Raw genomic sequence first — 19,098 nt, 5'->3', positions numbered from 1 at the left:
TAAGATTATCAATTCAAAAAAGATACCAATCTTCATTTGAAGGGGGAGTTTACTTGTCCCAGAGCTCACTATGCCAAAGAAATCACAGATGTAGTCCTTAACTATACCTTTATAAACAAAATACGGGAGGAGGGAGGTCTAAAAAAAAACAAAAACAGAAAGTGTGGATGAGTAAGAATAATAACAACAAGAGTATATCCCACACTATGCAGGAGCTTACTATAAATGCAAAAAAGAAACAAAGTATCTTTGGCTCAAGAAAAAAAGGAAGGCATAGGTCCATTGCTGGTGACATTTGGTGTAAGGTTAGACAATATTAGAGAGAAAGCAATGTACATGTTATTCACCAAGAAGGAGCTTTCCATTTAACAATAAACACTTAGTCCACCTATATATTAAAAAAGGGTAGAACAAACCTAATTAAGAAGGAATGGAAACTCAAGCTATAAGGAAACAGACCTTCGCTCCAATGGAGACTGGGCTCTGTCACTCTTGGGGACTTGGACATTGTCTTTGAGCCCCATTCAGAACACTGGGATGAGAATGCCCTTCTAGTGGCCATCCCACAAGACTCGTGGGATAATATAAATGGAAGTTTTTTGAAGCTTGTAACTCACTGCATAGATGTTATGATGAAGACATGATGATGAACTTTCTAGCAATTAATATAACCTTCAGAAGGTATTAGTTTGTATAGTTAGTTCCCAAATCAAAGAGGATTGCTAAATTAGTAGCAGATATCAGAAAATTTACCTGCCACAGATATGATTTTTATTGATGATGATAATAATCATAATAAAATAGATAGCACTTTAAAGCTTGCAAGGTATTTTACATATTATCCAATTTGCCCCTCATAATATGCCAAAGTGGCAATAAGACTTTGAATAAGGCAGGAAATTTTCTTAAAGTCCTTGCCAATAGGGGCAGCTAGTTGGCACAGTGGATAAAGCACCGGCCTTGGAGTCAGGAGTACCTGGGTTCAAATCTGATCTCAGACACTTAATAATTACCTAGCCATGTGGCCTTGGGCAAGCCACTTAACCCTATTTGCCTTGCAAAAAACCTAAAAAAAAAAGTCCTTGCCAATTCTAAGGCTTTTTGATTATGCCTCCAAACCTGGAGGTTCTCATAAAGAACCTTTCTGACTCCAGGTCTACACTTAGAGGATGGTAGGGGAAGTAAGGGGATAATGAGGTTGGTTGATGGCTTCCTTGGTTGATATAGAGCCACTGAGGACTAGTGTTAGTTCAACTTTAACTGGACTAACATATGATCCAGAAGTCACATTTCTGTATTCTCAAAGTTCCTCAATGACCACTTTCTCACCAAATCCAAAAACTTTCTTTTAATATTCATGTTCTTTGATCCATTATTAACTGTACCACTTTTCATCTTTGTATTGTATTTGAAAGTGCTGAACTCATTTGATCCTGCCAACAATTCTGTGATTTAGGGAAAGGAGGGCAGCTAACTAATATTTGCAGTCAATAAATGAGGGAACTCAATCATTTTTCCAAAATCATATGATTGGAAAGTTGTGCAACTGGGTCTAGACCTCTAGGCCTCCCAAATTCTATTCTAGTTTATACCCCCTATCCCCATTCTACCACTTTTGTTCCCAGGATTTATAATCAGAAAATCTAAGAGCTAAAAAGATCAGAGGTCATTTGGTCCATTTTGTTCCTTACTAAGAATCTCCTCTAATAATCTGCACAGCACAGACCAAGCACTGATTCCTGGGATACTCCTTTAGAGATATTCCAGGCTGACACTGGTTATTACTAATGGTTACTCATTGGATCTGGTTATTCTACCAGTTATGAAGCCTCTGAATTATAGAAGCATCTCAGTATAATGGTAAGAGGGCTGGATTTAGATTCAAAGGTCTTTTGGGTAAATCTAACTGCTGTCCCTCATTACTGCATGATGTTAGTCTAATCATTTCTCTGGGCTTCAGGTGTGTGTGTGCATGTGGGTGTGCATTTTAAGGGTGAACAGGGGAACCTCTCAGTCCTTTCAGCTCTAGATCCTATGATACCCCTAAAAGTGGCTGCTCAGCTTCTGCTTGAACCTTTTTGTGGAGCTAATTCTACTTTTGGATACTTCAAATGGTTAGCATTATTCCCTTATGTAACAATGAAATCTACCTCTTTGTAATTTATACCAATTACCTGTCCTCTGAGACCAAGCAGAACAAATCAGGTTCCTACTTTACATGACCTTCCTTCACAAACTTGAAGACAGGAATCACACCCCAGTACAATATCTCCTCTTAGCTTCTTCAGTGATGCAGCTGGGGGCAGCACAGTAGATAGTGTTGGAAGACTTGAGCTCAAATCTAGCCTCAGATACTTCTTAAATGTGAGACCTTGGGCAAATGACTCAACTTCTGACTGCCCCGGTTTCCTTGTCTGTAAATGGGAGAAAAGCAACTTTCTCCCACAGTCATTATAAGGATAAAGTGAGATAATATTTGTCAAATATGATATTTGTAAAACTTAAAGTGCTAGTTAAAATGAATGTCAATAATAATAATAGTAGAGGCAAAACAAAATCTTGAGGATCTTTATTGTCCTGGTAGGCTTCCTATAGAAGCTTTTCAACTGTCTAATTTTTTAACATCATTCCTAAAATGTGTTACTCAGACTTCAGTGTTCCTCAGACTTAACCATACCAAGGACTGTGTCATGCTTCCCTCAATTTCTCTCTCTCAACTTTTTTGAAGGTGTGAATCTTGGAAACATTAATTTTTTTTTTTGTGGAAAACAGAGACAGGCTCGCACCCTTCTGGACAGTGATTGTTAATATAAATTTCTTTATTGTTTTGCTCTGCAAGTATGTTTCAATTAAATATTTTACTATTAAAAATGTGGTGTCCAGAACAGAACATAATACTGCAGATGTGATCTGATAAGGGCAGAGTACAACAGGGCTATCATTTCCCTAGTCATGGACACTATGTCCCTCCTAATGTAATCTAATACTGCATTAACTTTTTTGACTGCCATGTTTTATTACTGACTCATAATGAATTTGCAGTTCCTCAAAACACATGGATGGATTTATTTTCAGACCAACTATTATCTGCTGAGAAGCATTACAGTATAGTGGATAGAGTATACGATTTTTTTTTGAGACAGGAGTATCTGGATTTGAATTCCTTCTAGACATTTATGAGATACATTACCGTAGGCAAGTCACTTAATTTCTCTTACCTCCAGCTTTCTCATTTGAAAAATAGAAATGGAAATTTGTGAGGATAAAATAAGACAAGACATACAAAGTACTTTGTAAACTTTAAAGCTTAAATATGAGTTATTATCTATTTATACCTTCCCCATCTTGTTACTGAGGAGTTAGTTTTTTGAACACAAATTAATTTATCCCACATTTAAATTTGATTTCATTAAACACAATGTTCTAATTGGTCAAGATCTTTGTGGATATTGACTGTCATCCAACATGGTAGCAGTGCCTCCTAGTTTTGGGTCGTCTGAAGATTTGATAAGTATTCCATTGATGCCTTGCTAAAATTTGTTGCTAAAAATGTTAAACAACACAACATTCCTCTAGTATCCTCTTCCAGGTCAGATTAACATTAAATTGCTAACCAATTTCACATAATTTCCTCCATGATTCCCAGTCAATTGGGGATGGTGATAATATTGCTTTTCTGTTTCCTGGTTCCCCACTCCCACCCCTGTATAAAGATGCTTTTTAGTATAAAAGACCACTCTGTCTCCTCATTTCCATATATTGTTCTTTTTGAATATGGAATACGAGTTAATTATGGTTCTGTCCTATCAAGTTCCAGGGATATCTTTGAGGTCAGATTCGCATTAGAATATCTGTTTCTTTTTGCTTTGCTTATTGTCCATAGTATATACATTTGCATATGGATATCTGAGCCCTATGGGTTTTATGACTGGTCTCTTAGATTTTGTATACTATGCGTTTCCAGATGTTTCTAGTTCTAGATCTTTTTCTACATTTTAATTACTCCTTGGTAGACATACAGAGACAGTTTTCTTTCTTCCCTTTCTTTTTTTCCATTTAAGGGTCTTTTTCTTTTTTTTTAGTTTTTTTTTTTTGCAAGACAATGGGGTTAAGTGGCTTGCTCAAGGCCACACAGCTAGGTAATTAAATGTCTGAGGCTGGATTTGAACTCAGGTACTCCTGATTCCAGGGCTGGTGCTCTATCCACTGCGCCACCTAGCTGCCCCATTTAAATGTCTTTGCGTGAGTCTCACTGAATACCTCCCATCACTTTTTTAAATTCCTTGGCTAGGAGTCTGTCATTTCTTCATTTTAAGTCAAATTCCATAAAGTCAAATTCTGTTCTCAGATGCCATGTTCTTAACTAGTATTTATTTCCCAGAACCACCTTTTTTTTTTTCCTGGAAGCTCTTCATTTGGTAACAGTGAAGATATCACTTGTAATCTTGAGGTCTTCTGTTTTTTTACACAGTAATACACTATCTTTCTTGAAATTCTCCCTAATTTAATTTTTAATTGAATCTGTTTTTTTTTCAACATAACTCCTACTGGTCCTCTGAAGTCTTTGCTACCTTCCTTCCATTTAGTAAACTGATCTTGTTTCCTGTCTTAACTATCCTATCTTACTTATCACTTTAAAATGTATACTACTCATATTCTTAGCCTCCATATCCAGTCTTAGACCTTAAAGCAATCCAAATCTTTGGATATCTATGAGATATTTTCAAAAATGTATCACCTTACTCACAAGTTAATTCCCCCATCAATGTCTTTGACTTCTTCAAGTACTGGGGGGGGGGGTTCCTTTCTTAATCAAAAATAACATTAAGTTTAGTGAATCTTAATCTTCCTTCAACCTTTCACCATCCAGAACCATCCATTCCTTTAAATTATCAGGGATATCAACCTTTGTCAAGTTTTCTTTATTTCATGCCTGAACAGCTTCTAACTATGAGAAATCAGTCTCCTTTGTGAGGTCTCCTTCTACCCCATCAGTTCATTTTGTCTGCCACTACCTGATTAATTAAAATACCAATTTTGATCATGTTATTTTCCTATTCAACGACCTTCCAAAGTCCTCATACCTATCAATAGGAGAGAGTTCTAAAATTTCTTTCTGGCATTCAAGGTTCTCCTTAATATGGTACCATTTTAATAAGCCACTACCTCTGGTAGAGTAGAAAGAACATTAGAATTTGGAGTAATGGATTTTTGCTTCAAATCTTAACTTTTCCAACAATTAGCTCTATGATATTGAAGAAGAGTTTTCATTTCTTTGGGTATCAATTTCATTGACTGAAAATGAAGGGGTCAGACTGGGACAGACTTAGTGACCTCTAAAAACCTTTCCAGCTTTATAACCCTCAGACCTCTGTGCCCATTTTATCTTATCTCCTACAACTCAACAACAGAGTCCCTCCAGGCAGGCTGTTCTTATCATCACTCCCCAAACATACCCATTGCCAACTCTAATTTTTTGTTCAGATTGGTTAAGATTTCTTCTCCTATCTTTGAGATCTAGCCTTCGATGAAGCACCTGTGTGTGTCTTTGATGCTTCTCTCTCTCTCACTCACACAGTCTAACCACCATTAATTGCATAAACTCTAACTCTTCTAGCAAGCATCATCTCAATCACTTTTTTTAGTCATATTTCTTCCTTCTGCATTCCCCCCCATCCCAAGGATGATTCTGAATCTAATATAGTGAGTCTACCACTTTACAAGTGACCCCTTACATACAGAAATCTGCTGTCCAAAAATATCTTTCCCTGAATGGTCTGTATTTTTTTACTTCCCTGTGAGACACTGCTCATACTTAAAATAAGCCTCCTATTTTTTTTTTTTTTTGCAAGGCAATTGGGGTTAAGTAACTTGTTTAGGATAACAGCTAGTAAGTATCAAGTATTACCTCCTCTTTTTGAAAATACCAGTGTCTCTGAGAGCATTATAGATTTGTGTCTCTGTAGGAATTAATTCAATCAGTTTATACCTCTCCTTCTATCTAGCAATGAATGTCTGCACAGAGGTAATACGTGTTCTCCACTAGGGAAGGGAGGCAGGACCTCTTTGGGAGGCAGGTATTCCTGGGAGAGGTGTGAGAGTGGAGGCTGTAGGTGTTACAAGGCCACTCAGCCCCTAAAAATTCATAAAAGGAAACCAGCAGGAGGACAAAGGGTAGGAAAAAGGAGCTAGAAGCAATCAAAGAAAGTCACTAACTGTTATTATGGGCAAATTTTTCTGAGCCTTACTCTTTTCTCTCTTAAAATATAAATACTTGCAGTAATGAGCCCACAGGGTTGTTATGGGGAAAGTACTTTGTAAATCTTAAATTGCTATTTAAGTATGTGCTTTTCTGGTTATAGTAAGGACAATTCAACTAGGGTCTGTGCATGCTAATTGGGGAAGAAATTTTTTGTTTGTTTTCTTTCTTTAAATTATATTGTCTTGGATTCCAGATACCTAAACTCTGGCTACTCATAAATTAAAGAAGCGATATGAGGCTTTTCTATTCTAATAAAATTTAGACAACTTTTTTAAATGGAAAAAATGCTAGATTTATAACAACAGACTTATAAACTTCAAGCAAGAGCTATGTAAAAGATGGAAGCTGTCTAAACTGTAATTTTTTGTCATTATAAACTGATCTTTTGATTATTTATTTCAACATAGTCCTTTGCTTCATACTTAAGTTCAATAACCTATAATTATAGAAATAATTCTTTTTTTCCCCCTCAGGAGAAATAGAACAGTACATCTAGTTTTTTCTGATCTTCAAAAATAAATTATAAATACTATGTGTTAGGGGCGGCTAGGTGGCGGGCGTAGTGGATAAAGCACCAGCCCTGGAGTCAGGAGTACCTGGGTTCAAATCCGGTCTCAGACACTTAATAATTACCTAGCTGTGTGGCCTTGGGCAAGCCACTTAACTCTGTTTGCCTTGCAAAAACCTAAAAAATAAAATAAAATAAAATAAAATAAAATAAAATAAAATAAAATAAAATAAATAAAATAAATACTATGTGTTATATAGAATGGCTCTCTGGGAGGAGGAGGAGGAGGTATACTGGGAAAAACCACAGTGATGTAAAAGCAAGACAGTGATACAAGTTATTTAAAAAAGAAAATAAAAATAAATTTTTACTGATATCTTTTGTTTTTTACATTACCTACATTTCTCCAATGTATTTAACTTTCTCCTTATCTGGAATAAGAATACAAAAAAGGGAAAAAGAAAACAGTTCACCTAAACTAATAAACACATTACAAAAAATCTGACATTGTAGTCAATGTTCCATATCCATAGTTGTCTACCTCTGCAAAGAAGGGAAGGAGACACTTTTTCACATCTTTTCTCTGGGGACAAATGCTTAGGACAGTGGCTAGTCTGTATTGGGTGCTTAATAAATGCTTATTGAGAGATGCTTTTGTTATTTTTCTTTTACATTTACATTGTATCAGTTTAGTTTTTCCTTTGCTTTGGTTTACATCATATTCATTGTGCCTTATGGCAAAATAAGATTTCATTTTATTCATATATCATATGTTGAAACAGTTTTCCAGTTGATGGTTATCCATTTTTGGATCCAGGGTTTTTTCTAGTACAAAAAAAAATGCTACTATAAAACATATATATGCCCTTTCTTTTTGGTACAGTTTAGCTCTTTTGAAATAAAGTAATTGATTCTCTGCCAGACAGTATTGCTATGTGTGGGTAATTTATTTTAATTTTACAAGCTGACTCTAAAAGAACTCTAAATGTTTTTTTCTTTTTTGGAGGGATAGGGAATCTGACCTGTTTTTCCATTAGAATAGCAAAGTCCTGATGTATGAAAGCCCTTCTCTAATATAGACAGATTAGCAACCCCTCTGTAACTTAGACTTGGAGTTTGCCTGGGGCTGCTGGGAGGCTTACAAAGCTGGTCTGTATCAGGGTGGGACATGAACCTAGATCTTCCTGACAGATCCCAAGCCCAGGCTTCTATTTAGTCAATCACTCAACTCTTAATTATCCATGCTAAATGCAGAAAAAGATAGAACAGAAAAATTAAACCATCAGATAACAGATTCCCTTTAAACAAATAATTTCAGCTTTCAATTTAGCTTCTGAAAGTCTGTGAGAAGAGGCAAAACTGACTGACTCTTATCCATGTCATTTCCTAATCTTTTCTTTCTCATCTTCTGAAGTGAGAGCAAATAATCTGTGAACCTGAAGAAAGAAGTGAGTCACAGATAGAAATTGAGAGGCAGACATTAATGAATCAGATCCCTCTTTTCAGAGAACTACAGAGTCAGTGAAGTAAAGGTACATTTATACATAAGTAGAATCTAAAAACAATTATCTCATTTGTGACATAAATGATGCCTCTATATTTCTAGTAAAGATGAGTTGCTTATGAATCTTTTAGTACCAATGTAATTGTTAAATTCATATTTGAGAAAATCAAGGCAGCTTCCTGCTTAACAAATCCTTGCCACCAGGCCAGAAGGAAAGGTAAACTGAATTTACTGTTTTCTTGTACTTCTCATTTAGAACAGTTATTTGGATAAGGTTGAAGTATTATCTAAAGAAAGATGGTACTGATTTATTTTTCTTTAATGGCAAATAAGATTTTAAGTGGCTTTCTCTAGTATTATAAGTTTTGGTCTCAGGTTATCTGCTTGGCTAAATAAAATGAGGATTACCTGTAAATTATCCAAGATGATCCGGAGGGAATGTACTTGTCGCCGGACAGCACTTGAAAACCTCTCATAAGTGGCTGCATCATACTCACTCATTTTAATCTCTTTTAACCTGAAGTGAGAGGAAGGGGGAAATAAAGCAAAATAAATCATATAGTACAAGTTGTCTCCATCTACTCAAACCTGTATCAAATGGACAATAAAAATCCTGTAAATATATAAGGGGATATTAGAGAAAAAAAGGAGAGCAATTTCTGGCTAATAGCTTCAAAGGACAGAGAAAAAAAAGTGTGATGAATATGAACTCAATCTAGATATCCTTTAATCTAGCATGAAATCTTTTTTCAAGTGTTTGAGGGTTTTAAAAAAATACACAATGAGTACCAAAATCATGATAAATATATTGCTACATGTTAAAATGCAAGTGTCCTAAAATGATTGATAATACATTGTTAACCTCAAAGTAATGCTCTCAATGGTGTTATTATTATTATTGAGAAATACTACCTGTAAATTCTAATAAATTTGTGAATTTTAGTTATTGATCTCATTTTCCTTCTATCACCTTTTATACATATTAAAAGAATCAAAGCATTTTTAAAATTAGTTCTCTCTCTTAAGTAGAAGGGGTCTGATCTCGATAGATTCTTCTATGTGCTCTCTCTCTCTTTTATCACTATCTCATTTATAGTAATTTGATAACCTTGATAAGATTTCTATGCCCATAAAAGACTACTCTCAGAAAATGTCCACCCAATGGATTAAATTTCTTGTTCCTCTAAATTGGCATGTATACTATTTGAAGTACAGTTCTCAAGTGAAATTTCTGTCTAAAGTATATTTTTATCACAAGGTATTAGAACTGGAATCCAGCATGAAAAAGGATGGCCTCCATGTTGGCTATTTTGTTACTTTCATCAAACATCTGTCAAAGCTTTGTAAAGAATTTGTGAATCACACAATTTGGAATGGTGAAAAGAGCACTTAGTGGCTCTGGGTCTGGAGGTCCTGAGTCTAGATCCTGGCTGCCACTATGTGACCTTGGGTAAATAACTTGATTTTTATGGGCTTGGTGATATCTTTGATATTTCTATCTGGAAGTCTCACCAGGATCCTTGTGCTCCTCCATGAGATTAACAAATGAGTTTAAGTGTCTCAAGCTACATGCTGGCTATACTGCAGCCTGCTACTTCCCACTTTAATGGTTAAAGAAGTTATGCACTCTTTTCCCAAGTTGAGTTATCTTAACTTAGGCTGTTAAGGAAACCAGAAACATGATTTTGTTTAAAGCAAAGCCAATGCCAACATATTTTAAGTTTCAGGAAGGAATGGATGAGGTTTGTTTGATTCTATTCACTGAAATATCTTGGTAAAGACAGCAGAATTATCTCTGGTTATAGGTTTATAGGTCTAGGTTTTGAGTGTAAGTATGATGCATAAAAATAAGCTATGTGCTCTCAATGATGAAAAAAATATGAAAACAATATACCCTATTGTGTCTGCTTTCAGAAAAAAAATCACCTACAAGGTCTGGAAAACTGTCAGAGAGGGACTGGAGGAAGAAATTTGAAGCAGAATAGGAAAACAACTTTTTAGCCATTGGATTTGAAAATGTTTTTCAATATCAATACCATCTAATCCATAAAGCAGAATAATTGTAAATATATTTTGCTACTTTAAGAACCATCATTAAGCAATTCATAAAACTGTTTAGTAAAAAGTTATCTATATAGGGCATGTGATCTCATTGACACTGACAAGATTAAGGATCTTCGGAAGTACTAAAGCTTAATCAAAATTGTGAGATGCTAGAACCACTGTGAAATGATGATAGATTTTTATTTTTTCCAAAGGTTGGTTTTAATTGAATAACAACTTATGAATTTTTAGATGTTGGTTTATCTTTCCTTGTGGTTTAGTGTTTGAGTCAATTATGTATGGTTCTATGAAGAAAAGAGAGGAAATTCAGGCTACCCAGATGAATATCAATTAGCTTCTCGAAGTGGCAGTATCAGCTAGTGCTAAAGCTGGTATATATCTTGGTCTCTTCTCATTGTGTTCACAAACACTTTATTACATAATCCATATGTTAGCTTGTTTTTATTCTGAACTCATGTACCAGAATTGACTGGTGCAGAATGGGTAGAGCATTAGTCTGGAGGTCAGGAATTTCTGAAATCAAATCCTGCCTCAGATACTTATTAGCCCTGTGATCCTGGGCAACTGATCAATCAACATTTATTAAATGCCTACTATGTGCTAGGTACTATGCTAAGGATACAAAAGAGGCAAATGATAATCCCTGCTCACAAGGAAATTATTCTCTAGGTGGGGAGGTAACAAGTAAACAAATACATAAAAAGCAATCTATAGAAATAAATAAATAGGAAATAATTAATAGAGGGGAAAGCAGTATGGTTGAGGAAGATTTCCTATAAAAGCTGGGATTTTAGGCGGGACTTAAAGGAGGCCAGGGAAGATAGTAATTGAAGCAAAGGAGGGAGAGAGTCCTAGGTATGGGGATACCAGAAAAAATGTCCAAAGTCAAGAGATGGAGGTGGTGTTGGTGGAACAATCAGGAGACTAAAATAAGATTGGCCAGTAAAGGGAGGAGGGGACTAGGTTATGAAGGGCTTTGAATGCCAAACAGAACATTTTTTATTTGTTCCAGGAGGCAAGTGGAAAACATTGGAGTTTATTGAATAGGGGGTAACATGATTGGACCTTACAATTGAACTTTAAAAGAAACACTTGAATCGAGGCTGTATTATAGAGGGGAGAGACTTGAGGCAGGCAGACATCTCCTTAAATACTCCCAAGCAAGTTACTATAATAGTTCAGGGATGAAGTGATGAGGGCCTGTACCAGAGTGTTGAGTAGGTCACTTAATCTCTATTTCAGTTTCCTCATCTATAAAGGGAGAATCTTCCTTAGAGGAACCACCCTTAGAGGGTGGTTGCAAGGATTAGAATATAAAGCATCATGGCTCAGTGTTAATATGCTAATTTTATACCATATTTTCCTACAGAAGAGTCAGATTTATGTAATTTTCTTTATACAACCCCAGGAAAGTAAGTTTTACAATTATATTATATATATTTATATTTATATATATTTAAGCCTTTTAATGATAATGGATGAACTTAGACAACTAATCTAATGGCTAGGAAATACTTATATTTCAGATTTAGAGAACCCTTGCGCTGTGGGTTAGGTCCACTCAGTTCAATTTTGTATGGTCTAGGATAGAAAGGACGAAAAGGAGATGTCTATATGTGTGCCTATAGTTCTCTTGGACCAGTCTCAATTATAGGGTTTTCTTAGTTCTGTTCTACACTGTTTTATTACTGATATGTCTATCTTTTCTTCTGTGATACCTTCTATTTTTTCACTTTCTTCTTTCTTTCTCTTCCCTTTTCTTCCCTGTCCTTTCTCTATTTCCCCTTTTTCTCGTTCCCTTAAATATAAAAATGAATCTGATCTCCCTGAAGAGATTATAAACTCTCCACCCATTCACATTTTGTAGAATTCTTATCTATGCTCTTTTGTAAAAATCTCTAAAAGGATTCATTCAAAGTGGTAGAACCTTACCTTAAGTTAAAAAAGATATTTTGGAGACAAATATGTAGCAAATTGACTGTTCATCCAATGCCTCTCAATCTTGTTACATAATCAGTGTATCTTTTTTTGGCCATACATATTCTTAAGTCTCATGTCCTTTCATGTGACCATGTCATTATTGGTGACATTATAACCTAAATATAGCCAGCATACATCCTAATATGATGCTCTGGGCTGAGTGTAATCTTTATTTTTTCCAAAACTCCATGGGTTTTCTGCCGTATCACACCTCTAGAAGGAAAAACTTGCATTAAAGAGAGACTTTTAGTCCTCTGGCATAGAGTAAATGTTTAATAAATTCTTGTTGAATAACCTGTGAAAACTTGATTGCTCTCTTTCCATTTTAATCAAGAGTATATCCAGAGAAAAAATTATGGACTTGAACAAAGACCAAAGACTATTACCGTCAAATTAGAAAAAAATGCGTTATATTATTATGTAATTTTACTATCTCATACTTTATTTTTCTTCCTTAAGGATATGATTTCTCTGTCATCACATTGAATTTAGATCAATGTATACCATGGAACCAATGTAAACACTAACAGAATGCCTTCTGTGGAGGGTGGGGGAGGGAAGCAAGAATGGGGGGAAAATTGTAAAACTCAAAATAAAATCTTTCTTTAAAAAAAAGAATATGCATTATATGTGTGGACTTTTCATAAAGATACACACACACACACACACACACACACACACACATACATACATGCATACAGCCATATACGGAGAGGAAGAGAGAGGAGAGAGTGGGGGGGAGAGAAAAAGAGAGAGAGAGAGAGAGAGCATGAGAATAGATTACCTGAGATTACCTGGTATGATGGATAGAGGTGGTCTTGAAGCCAAAACCCTAGGTTTAAGCCTCACCTGTGACACACATTGCCTATGTGATCACAAACAAGTCACTTCACCTCTAAAACTCCAGGCAGCTTACTTTCTAAGTCTGTAAGGTACAGAGTAGCTGCCAACCTGAACTGGTAGCAGGCATTCCCTCATCTAGGAGTTTCCTTTACCAATAAAGCCACTGATCTAGTCCCTCCTTATGTGCACATATAAATACACACACACATTGAGTATAGTAGGAATAAGCATATGCAGAAGCACAGACATGTATATGGGGAGTACATATAGGTAGGTATATGTGTGTTTACAGATATATACATACAATACTAATTCAATATACTTCCCGACCACTGGGCTATGTGCCTAAGCAATATGTGTTTTCCATTTGTTTTGTTTTTCCAGTGTCATGGTTAGACTGTTTTTCTTTTGAATAATTATGAATTTCATGGAGGATGCTTTGCAATATCCTGGGGATACCCAGAGGATCTTTGAGGAAAGTTGTTTTTTTTTTTTGTAGCATCTGCTATATAATATTGTGTAATTTTAACACATGCATTGGGGGGAAAGAGGAGAACATTTTAAGATATTACAAAATATTTTTATAAAAATATCAGGGGGGATTTTGTTTCTATACTACTCAGTAAGTTATTGATAAGATTTGGTCCCTTCTGGAAAGTCACCCTGAATCAAAAAGTCACTACTATTAGTTTTGATCTCTTCTTTTTGTTTTGATCAAAATTTCATCTGAAGCATGTAGTCTATAAAGGTTTTTAACAATATGAAAAAGGCCACAAATAAGATTAAAGATTTGAATTTTCTTTTCTTTTTTTGTTGGTGAGGGAATAATTTGGCCTTTGATCTTTTCTATTCTTGTATTCATCCAATCTTTGAAATGCCTTGAAAATAAATTTTTTGAAGGTCTTTAAAAGTGTGTGGCTTCCGGTTTGAGCTTGTTCTATATGAATTTGTTCAGGTAGAATCATTCTTCCTGACTATATGCTTAAATGCTATTGCTCCTGGCCACTTCAGCAGGGATTGAAGTTGCAAAAGACAAAAGTGGTGGATCTATCACTGTTGTTGATAAGAATAAGCAATGAAAGAACCACCAAGGGAGCTGTTTATTTCTTCTGATTTTATCTAAAGGTGATAAGGATGATCTTGCTTAATTGTATCTTATGCAAAGCATAATTTTGCCTTGACAGATTTTTGTGAAATGATGCTGTTCATAATCTTCTATTTTCCTCTTCTGTTAAATTTTACAAATTAGTTTATAGTCTAAACAGTTGTTGCCTTTGCAGATGCCCTTTGGCTACAGGATAGTGTCAACACTTTGAACAGGTCAAACTGTCTTATCTATAATTACTTGCAGTAAATCATCTTATTCCTTCTAATTTGGCATTAACCAGTGGACTCTTGGATTGCACATCGGCAGCTGCCTCTGAAATGAGAGCTCTGTCTGTAATCAGCTATTTCCTGTTCAGATGTAATTAATTTCACTTTGTGCTATTGGACAGAGTCTGAAATTTTCAGTATCTAGAGATTTCTAGTTACTCTGCACAAAGCTTGTAAGTACCATACAAAAGACTTTGGTCTTTTTCATTTTTTGATCTGTAACCATATTTTCCACATAATTTTTACCATTCTCTTTTGGGCCTATCTTTTCACTAAAGTCTTTGCAGATTAAATATGTTGCCTTATTTGAAGAATTTTTCCAAAATCATCACAGAATTTCTCCACTTTTTTTATTCTCTTTAATTAGTTTAGGCACATAGCATGAAAATTGTTTAAAATAGATTTTTATTGATATCCTTTCTTTTTTTGATATCTTTTCTTGATATCACCCAAGTTTCCCCGTATGTTTTTCCATCCTTATCCCAGAAAACCATCTTGACAACAAAAAATATTTTTTAAAAGAAAAATAAGAAGAGAAGAAAAAACAACCAGCAAAATCAATTGATACCCCCCCCCAATCTGAAAAAAATGTATAAGGTTCCATCTTCTCATGTCTCTTTGTTGGAGTCATACTTGTTCTTTGTAATTTTGCTATGTTCATTTAGATTATTTTGGGCTTGTCAGTCTTTCTATTGTGTTACTGTGTTGACTGTCTTCTTGACTATCTTTACTTCACTCAACATCAATGCATACAAATCTGTCCATGTTTCTCTGTATTCATCATGTTTATCATTTCTTAGAGAATAGCAATATTGCATTACATTTATGAAACATAATTTGTTCTGTCTGTCCCCAATCAATAAGTTGCAATTATTTTCATTATTTTGCTGAGCTCCTTATTAACAATGCATGTTGAGAAGAATTTCTCTTCAAATCAAACCACTCAAAACAGCTTAGCATTACCATTCACAGAGAGAAAAAAAACCCAAGTGAATATAGAATATCTACTTTCCAAATTTTGAGAAAGTAGGATGGACCACATATAGCTTTCATCCATCAGTATGTGTGCATGCATACATTATATATGCATCTTTGTATGTATTTCAGCATGGTGCCTTATGTATAGTTCCTGATACACAGCATTGCTTGGCACTCCAGAACTACCCATCTGATCTCTGTGATCTTTGGAAATGTCTGATTAACGAACTACTATATACCTGGTAAATAGTAGACTTTCATCTTAAATCCCTTCCCATAATCAGCATACTGTAAGATTCTGGTTTTTAATCCATTCTGCTATCCTCTTTGGTTTTAAGGGAGAGTTCATCCCATTCACATTTATATTTATGATTACTAATTCTGTATTTCACTTCATGTTATCTCCCCCTACTTATATTTTTCTCTTTCCTTTCCCCTTATCCCTCCTCAACAATGTTTTGTTTCTGATTGTTGCCTCTAGATCAGTCCTTCTTTCTACCAGCCTTTTTTCTTTTCCTACTCTCTTTTTTAGCTTTTACTTTACCTTTACCTTTACTTTTGCCTTCTCTTTTATCAGTCTCTTCTTCCCCTTTCTTTACCCTTCGGTCCCACTTTTCTGAAGTGTGGAATAAAATTTTAAACCCAAATGGGAATATATGTTATTCTCTTTTGGGGCCAATCTGTTGAGAGTAAGATTTATACAGTGCTCACATCCTCCCTTCTTTCCCTCTACTATAATAATAGGTCTTTGTACTTTTTCATGTGGTGTTATTTATCCTCTAATGCCTTGTCTTCTCCTAGTATAATCCTTTTCATTTCTTGTTTTAAACCTGTCTCATTCCCACAACCTCTGTCAAGATATATACTCCTTTTATCTGTCCTGATAAAAATAAAATTCTCAAAGGTTGATTGATTTATAAGCAACATAATCTCATAATCACGTCATAGCCATAGCCTCTGTCCAAATACACTCCCTTCAATTGTTCCATTAGAAATACAATTCTCAAGAGCCATAAACATCATCAAATTATAATTAATCCATACCACAACCTCTTTCTAAGTACTCTCTATAGAAATACAATCTTAATGAGCTCAAGTATCATGTAAAGCAAAATCACTTTATGATTCATTTATGCCCAGACCCTCTAAATTCACTCCCTCCTGCTCTCTCTATAATACAACTCTCATGAGCAAAATCACTTCATGATTCACTTATACCTATATCTTCTAATTAAACTCATTATGGCACTCATGATATAAAATATCAGCTAAAGCATCATAATTTTCATGATCAATCTTTACTCACACTCTCTCTCTAAGTATGCTTCTTTTAACTATCCTAAGAGAAACACAGCAGTCAAGAGTAATAAGTATTGTCTTACCATGTAGGGATATATATATATATATATATATTAATGTTCTTGACTAATTTTTCCCCCTATTTTTCTTTTTATGTATCTCTTGAGTCTTGAATTTGAAGATCAAATTTTCTGTTCAGTTTTGGCCTTTTTATCAGAGATTGAAATTCCTTTATTTCACTGAAAATTCATCTTTTCCCTTGAAAGAATATGTGAATTTTGCAGGTTAGTTTATCTTGGTTACAATCCACAGTCCTTTGCCCTCCAGAATATCATATTCCCTACTACCCAATTAATGTTGAAGCTGATAAGTCCTGCATAATCTTACTGTGATTCCTTAGTATTGTTTCTTTTTGACTGCATGAGATATTTTCTCCTTTAGCTGAAAATTCTGAAATTTGGCTACAATATATATTTTTTAAGTTTTAGCAAGGCAAATGGGGTTAAGTGGCTTGCCCAAGGCCACACAGCTAGGTAATTATTAAATGTCTTGAGGCTGGATTTGAACTCAGGTACTCCTGACTCCAGACTGGTGCTCTATCCACTGCGCCACCTAGCCACCTTACAATATTTCTTGAAATTTTTATTCTGGAAGTGATTGATAGGTTCTTTCAAGGACATTTTGTCTCATTCCAGAATATTAGGACAGTTTTCCATGAAAATTTCCAGGTTGTTTTTATTTTTTTGGATCAAGGACTTCAGGTAGACTAATAATTTGTAAATTATATATCCTGGATCTATTTTCCAGATTGTTAAGTTTTCCTAGGATGTTATTTTACATTTTTTTTCAGTTTTTTTGCTTTGTTTGATGGAATCTTGATGTCTCATAAGACATTAGTTTCCATTTCACCAATTCTAATTTTTAGGGTTTTATTTTCTTCAGTTAGCTTTTGTATTTCTTTTTCTAGTTAGTTAACTTTATTATTTTTTTTTTGAAGGTTTTTTCAAGGCAATGGAGTTAAGTGGCTTACCCAAGGCCACATGGCTAGGTAATTATTAAGTGTCTGAGGCTGGATTTGAACTCAGGTACTCCTGACTCCAAGGCCGGTGCTTTATCCACTGTGCCACCACCTAGCCACCCATAGTTAACTTTATTTTTAAATGAGTTGTTTTCCTTTTCTAGTTGATGAATTTTATTTTTTGATGAGCTAATTCCTTTTTCCAATTGGTCATTTGAAGAAGTTGACTTCCCTGGTCTATTTTTCATAATTCTCCTGTTTTTGGATTTGAAGTCAATTTATAAACTCCTTTGAGGATTCAGATATAGGCATTTTGTCACTGCTTTCTTCTTCTGAGATGGGATTTTTATCAAATCTATTAGAATAGTAGCTATCTATGATTAGTGCTTTTTTGAGTTTTTTGCTCATTTTGATAGTTGAGCTCTGCTCCTGGGGCACAGGGAGGATAGTTCCAAGCTTTTTGTTCTGAGGCTGGGATCTGGTCCCTGTGGGTTTGTTCCCTGTGTTAGGGTAGCCTAACCTAGTCCCACTTGTACTAGCATTCCCAGGGCTTGAACTTTTTCTTCCCACTTAGGGTTGGGATTCACACTTCTGGTCTGTTGTACTCTTGGTTTGCTAAGCTGGACCTGGCCTGCACTGTAGTTAAGAGTCTCATATTAGCTTTTGCTCAGAAGAGACAGATCTTTACTGAACTTCCTCCATGAGATCTTGGTGAAGTAGCTTGAGTAGAAACTATTTTCTATCCTTGAATCCCTTGATCCCTTCTCCTACTGCTGATCAAACTTCAACAGTGGAATACTACAACCATCTATTGCCTTTGTTCCTCTTCACATGCTAGTGAATGGAGTTTGAGAAAACTGCTTAATATATTCTTGTTAATTGATTGTAGACTATAAATGACCAATGAATTGAGTCCAGAATGAAATAGAAAAAGAACAAGGTAAACTGGCTTCAGTAAAGGGGGAAGATTCCTTTAATGACCCCAAATTTCGACTTGAACTCAACATTTAGTTTTTAATAGAATTATGTTGGTATTATATAGCCACAAGTCATGGAACTTTAGCCTCTAAAGAATTAGAAATTACTGTTATTCAGTGGGAGCTAGAGAAGCATCTGTGGCTTTAGTGTGTTTTTTTTGTTTTTTGGCAGGTTGTCCCACAGAATATAAGAATGACAAAGAAAAATCAGAAGAGAGGATGTTTTCCAAGAAATATTTTAACAAAAAAAGAAGAGAGACCGTTTATGTGGTGAAGGTGAGGTGCAAGGGA

At 35.1% G+C, this 19,098-nt stretch overlaps 1 protein-coding gene across 1 annotated transcript in view; it reads right to left on the bottom strand.

The window, feature by feature from the left end:
- Window positions 1–19,098, bottom strand: part of VWA8 (von Willebrand factor A domain containing 8) — a 469,402-nt gene that overhangs the window by 43,588 nt on the left and 406,716 nt on the right. The window contains exon 40 of the mRNA XM_074191741.1: window positions 8,683–8,791. Within this exon, the coding sequence (XP_074047842.1) occupies window positions 8,683–8,791 (109 nt within the window). The remainder of the gene's footprint in view (window positions 1–8,682; window positions 8,792–19,098) is intronic.

The sequence above is a fragment of the Macrotis lagotis genome, chromosome 6 (genome assembly GCF_037893015.1).
Source record: "Macrotis lagotis isolate mMagLag1 chromosome 6, bilby.v1.9.chrom.fasta, whole genome shotgun sequence".
Lineage (NCBI taxonomy): Eukaryota > Metazoa > Chordata > Mammalia > Peramelemorphia > Peramelidae > Macrotis > Macrotis lagotis.
The sequence above is the reverse complement of the archived record's forward strand: the minus strand, read 5'-3'. Positions and strand labels throughout refer to the sequence as shown.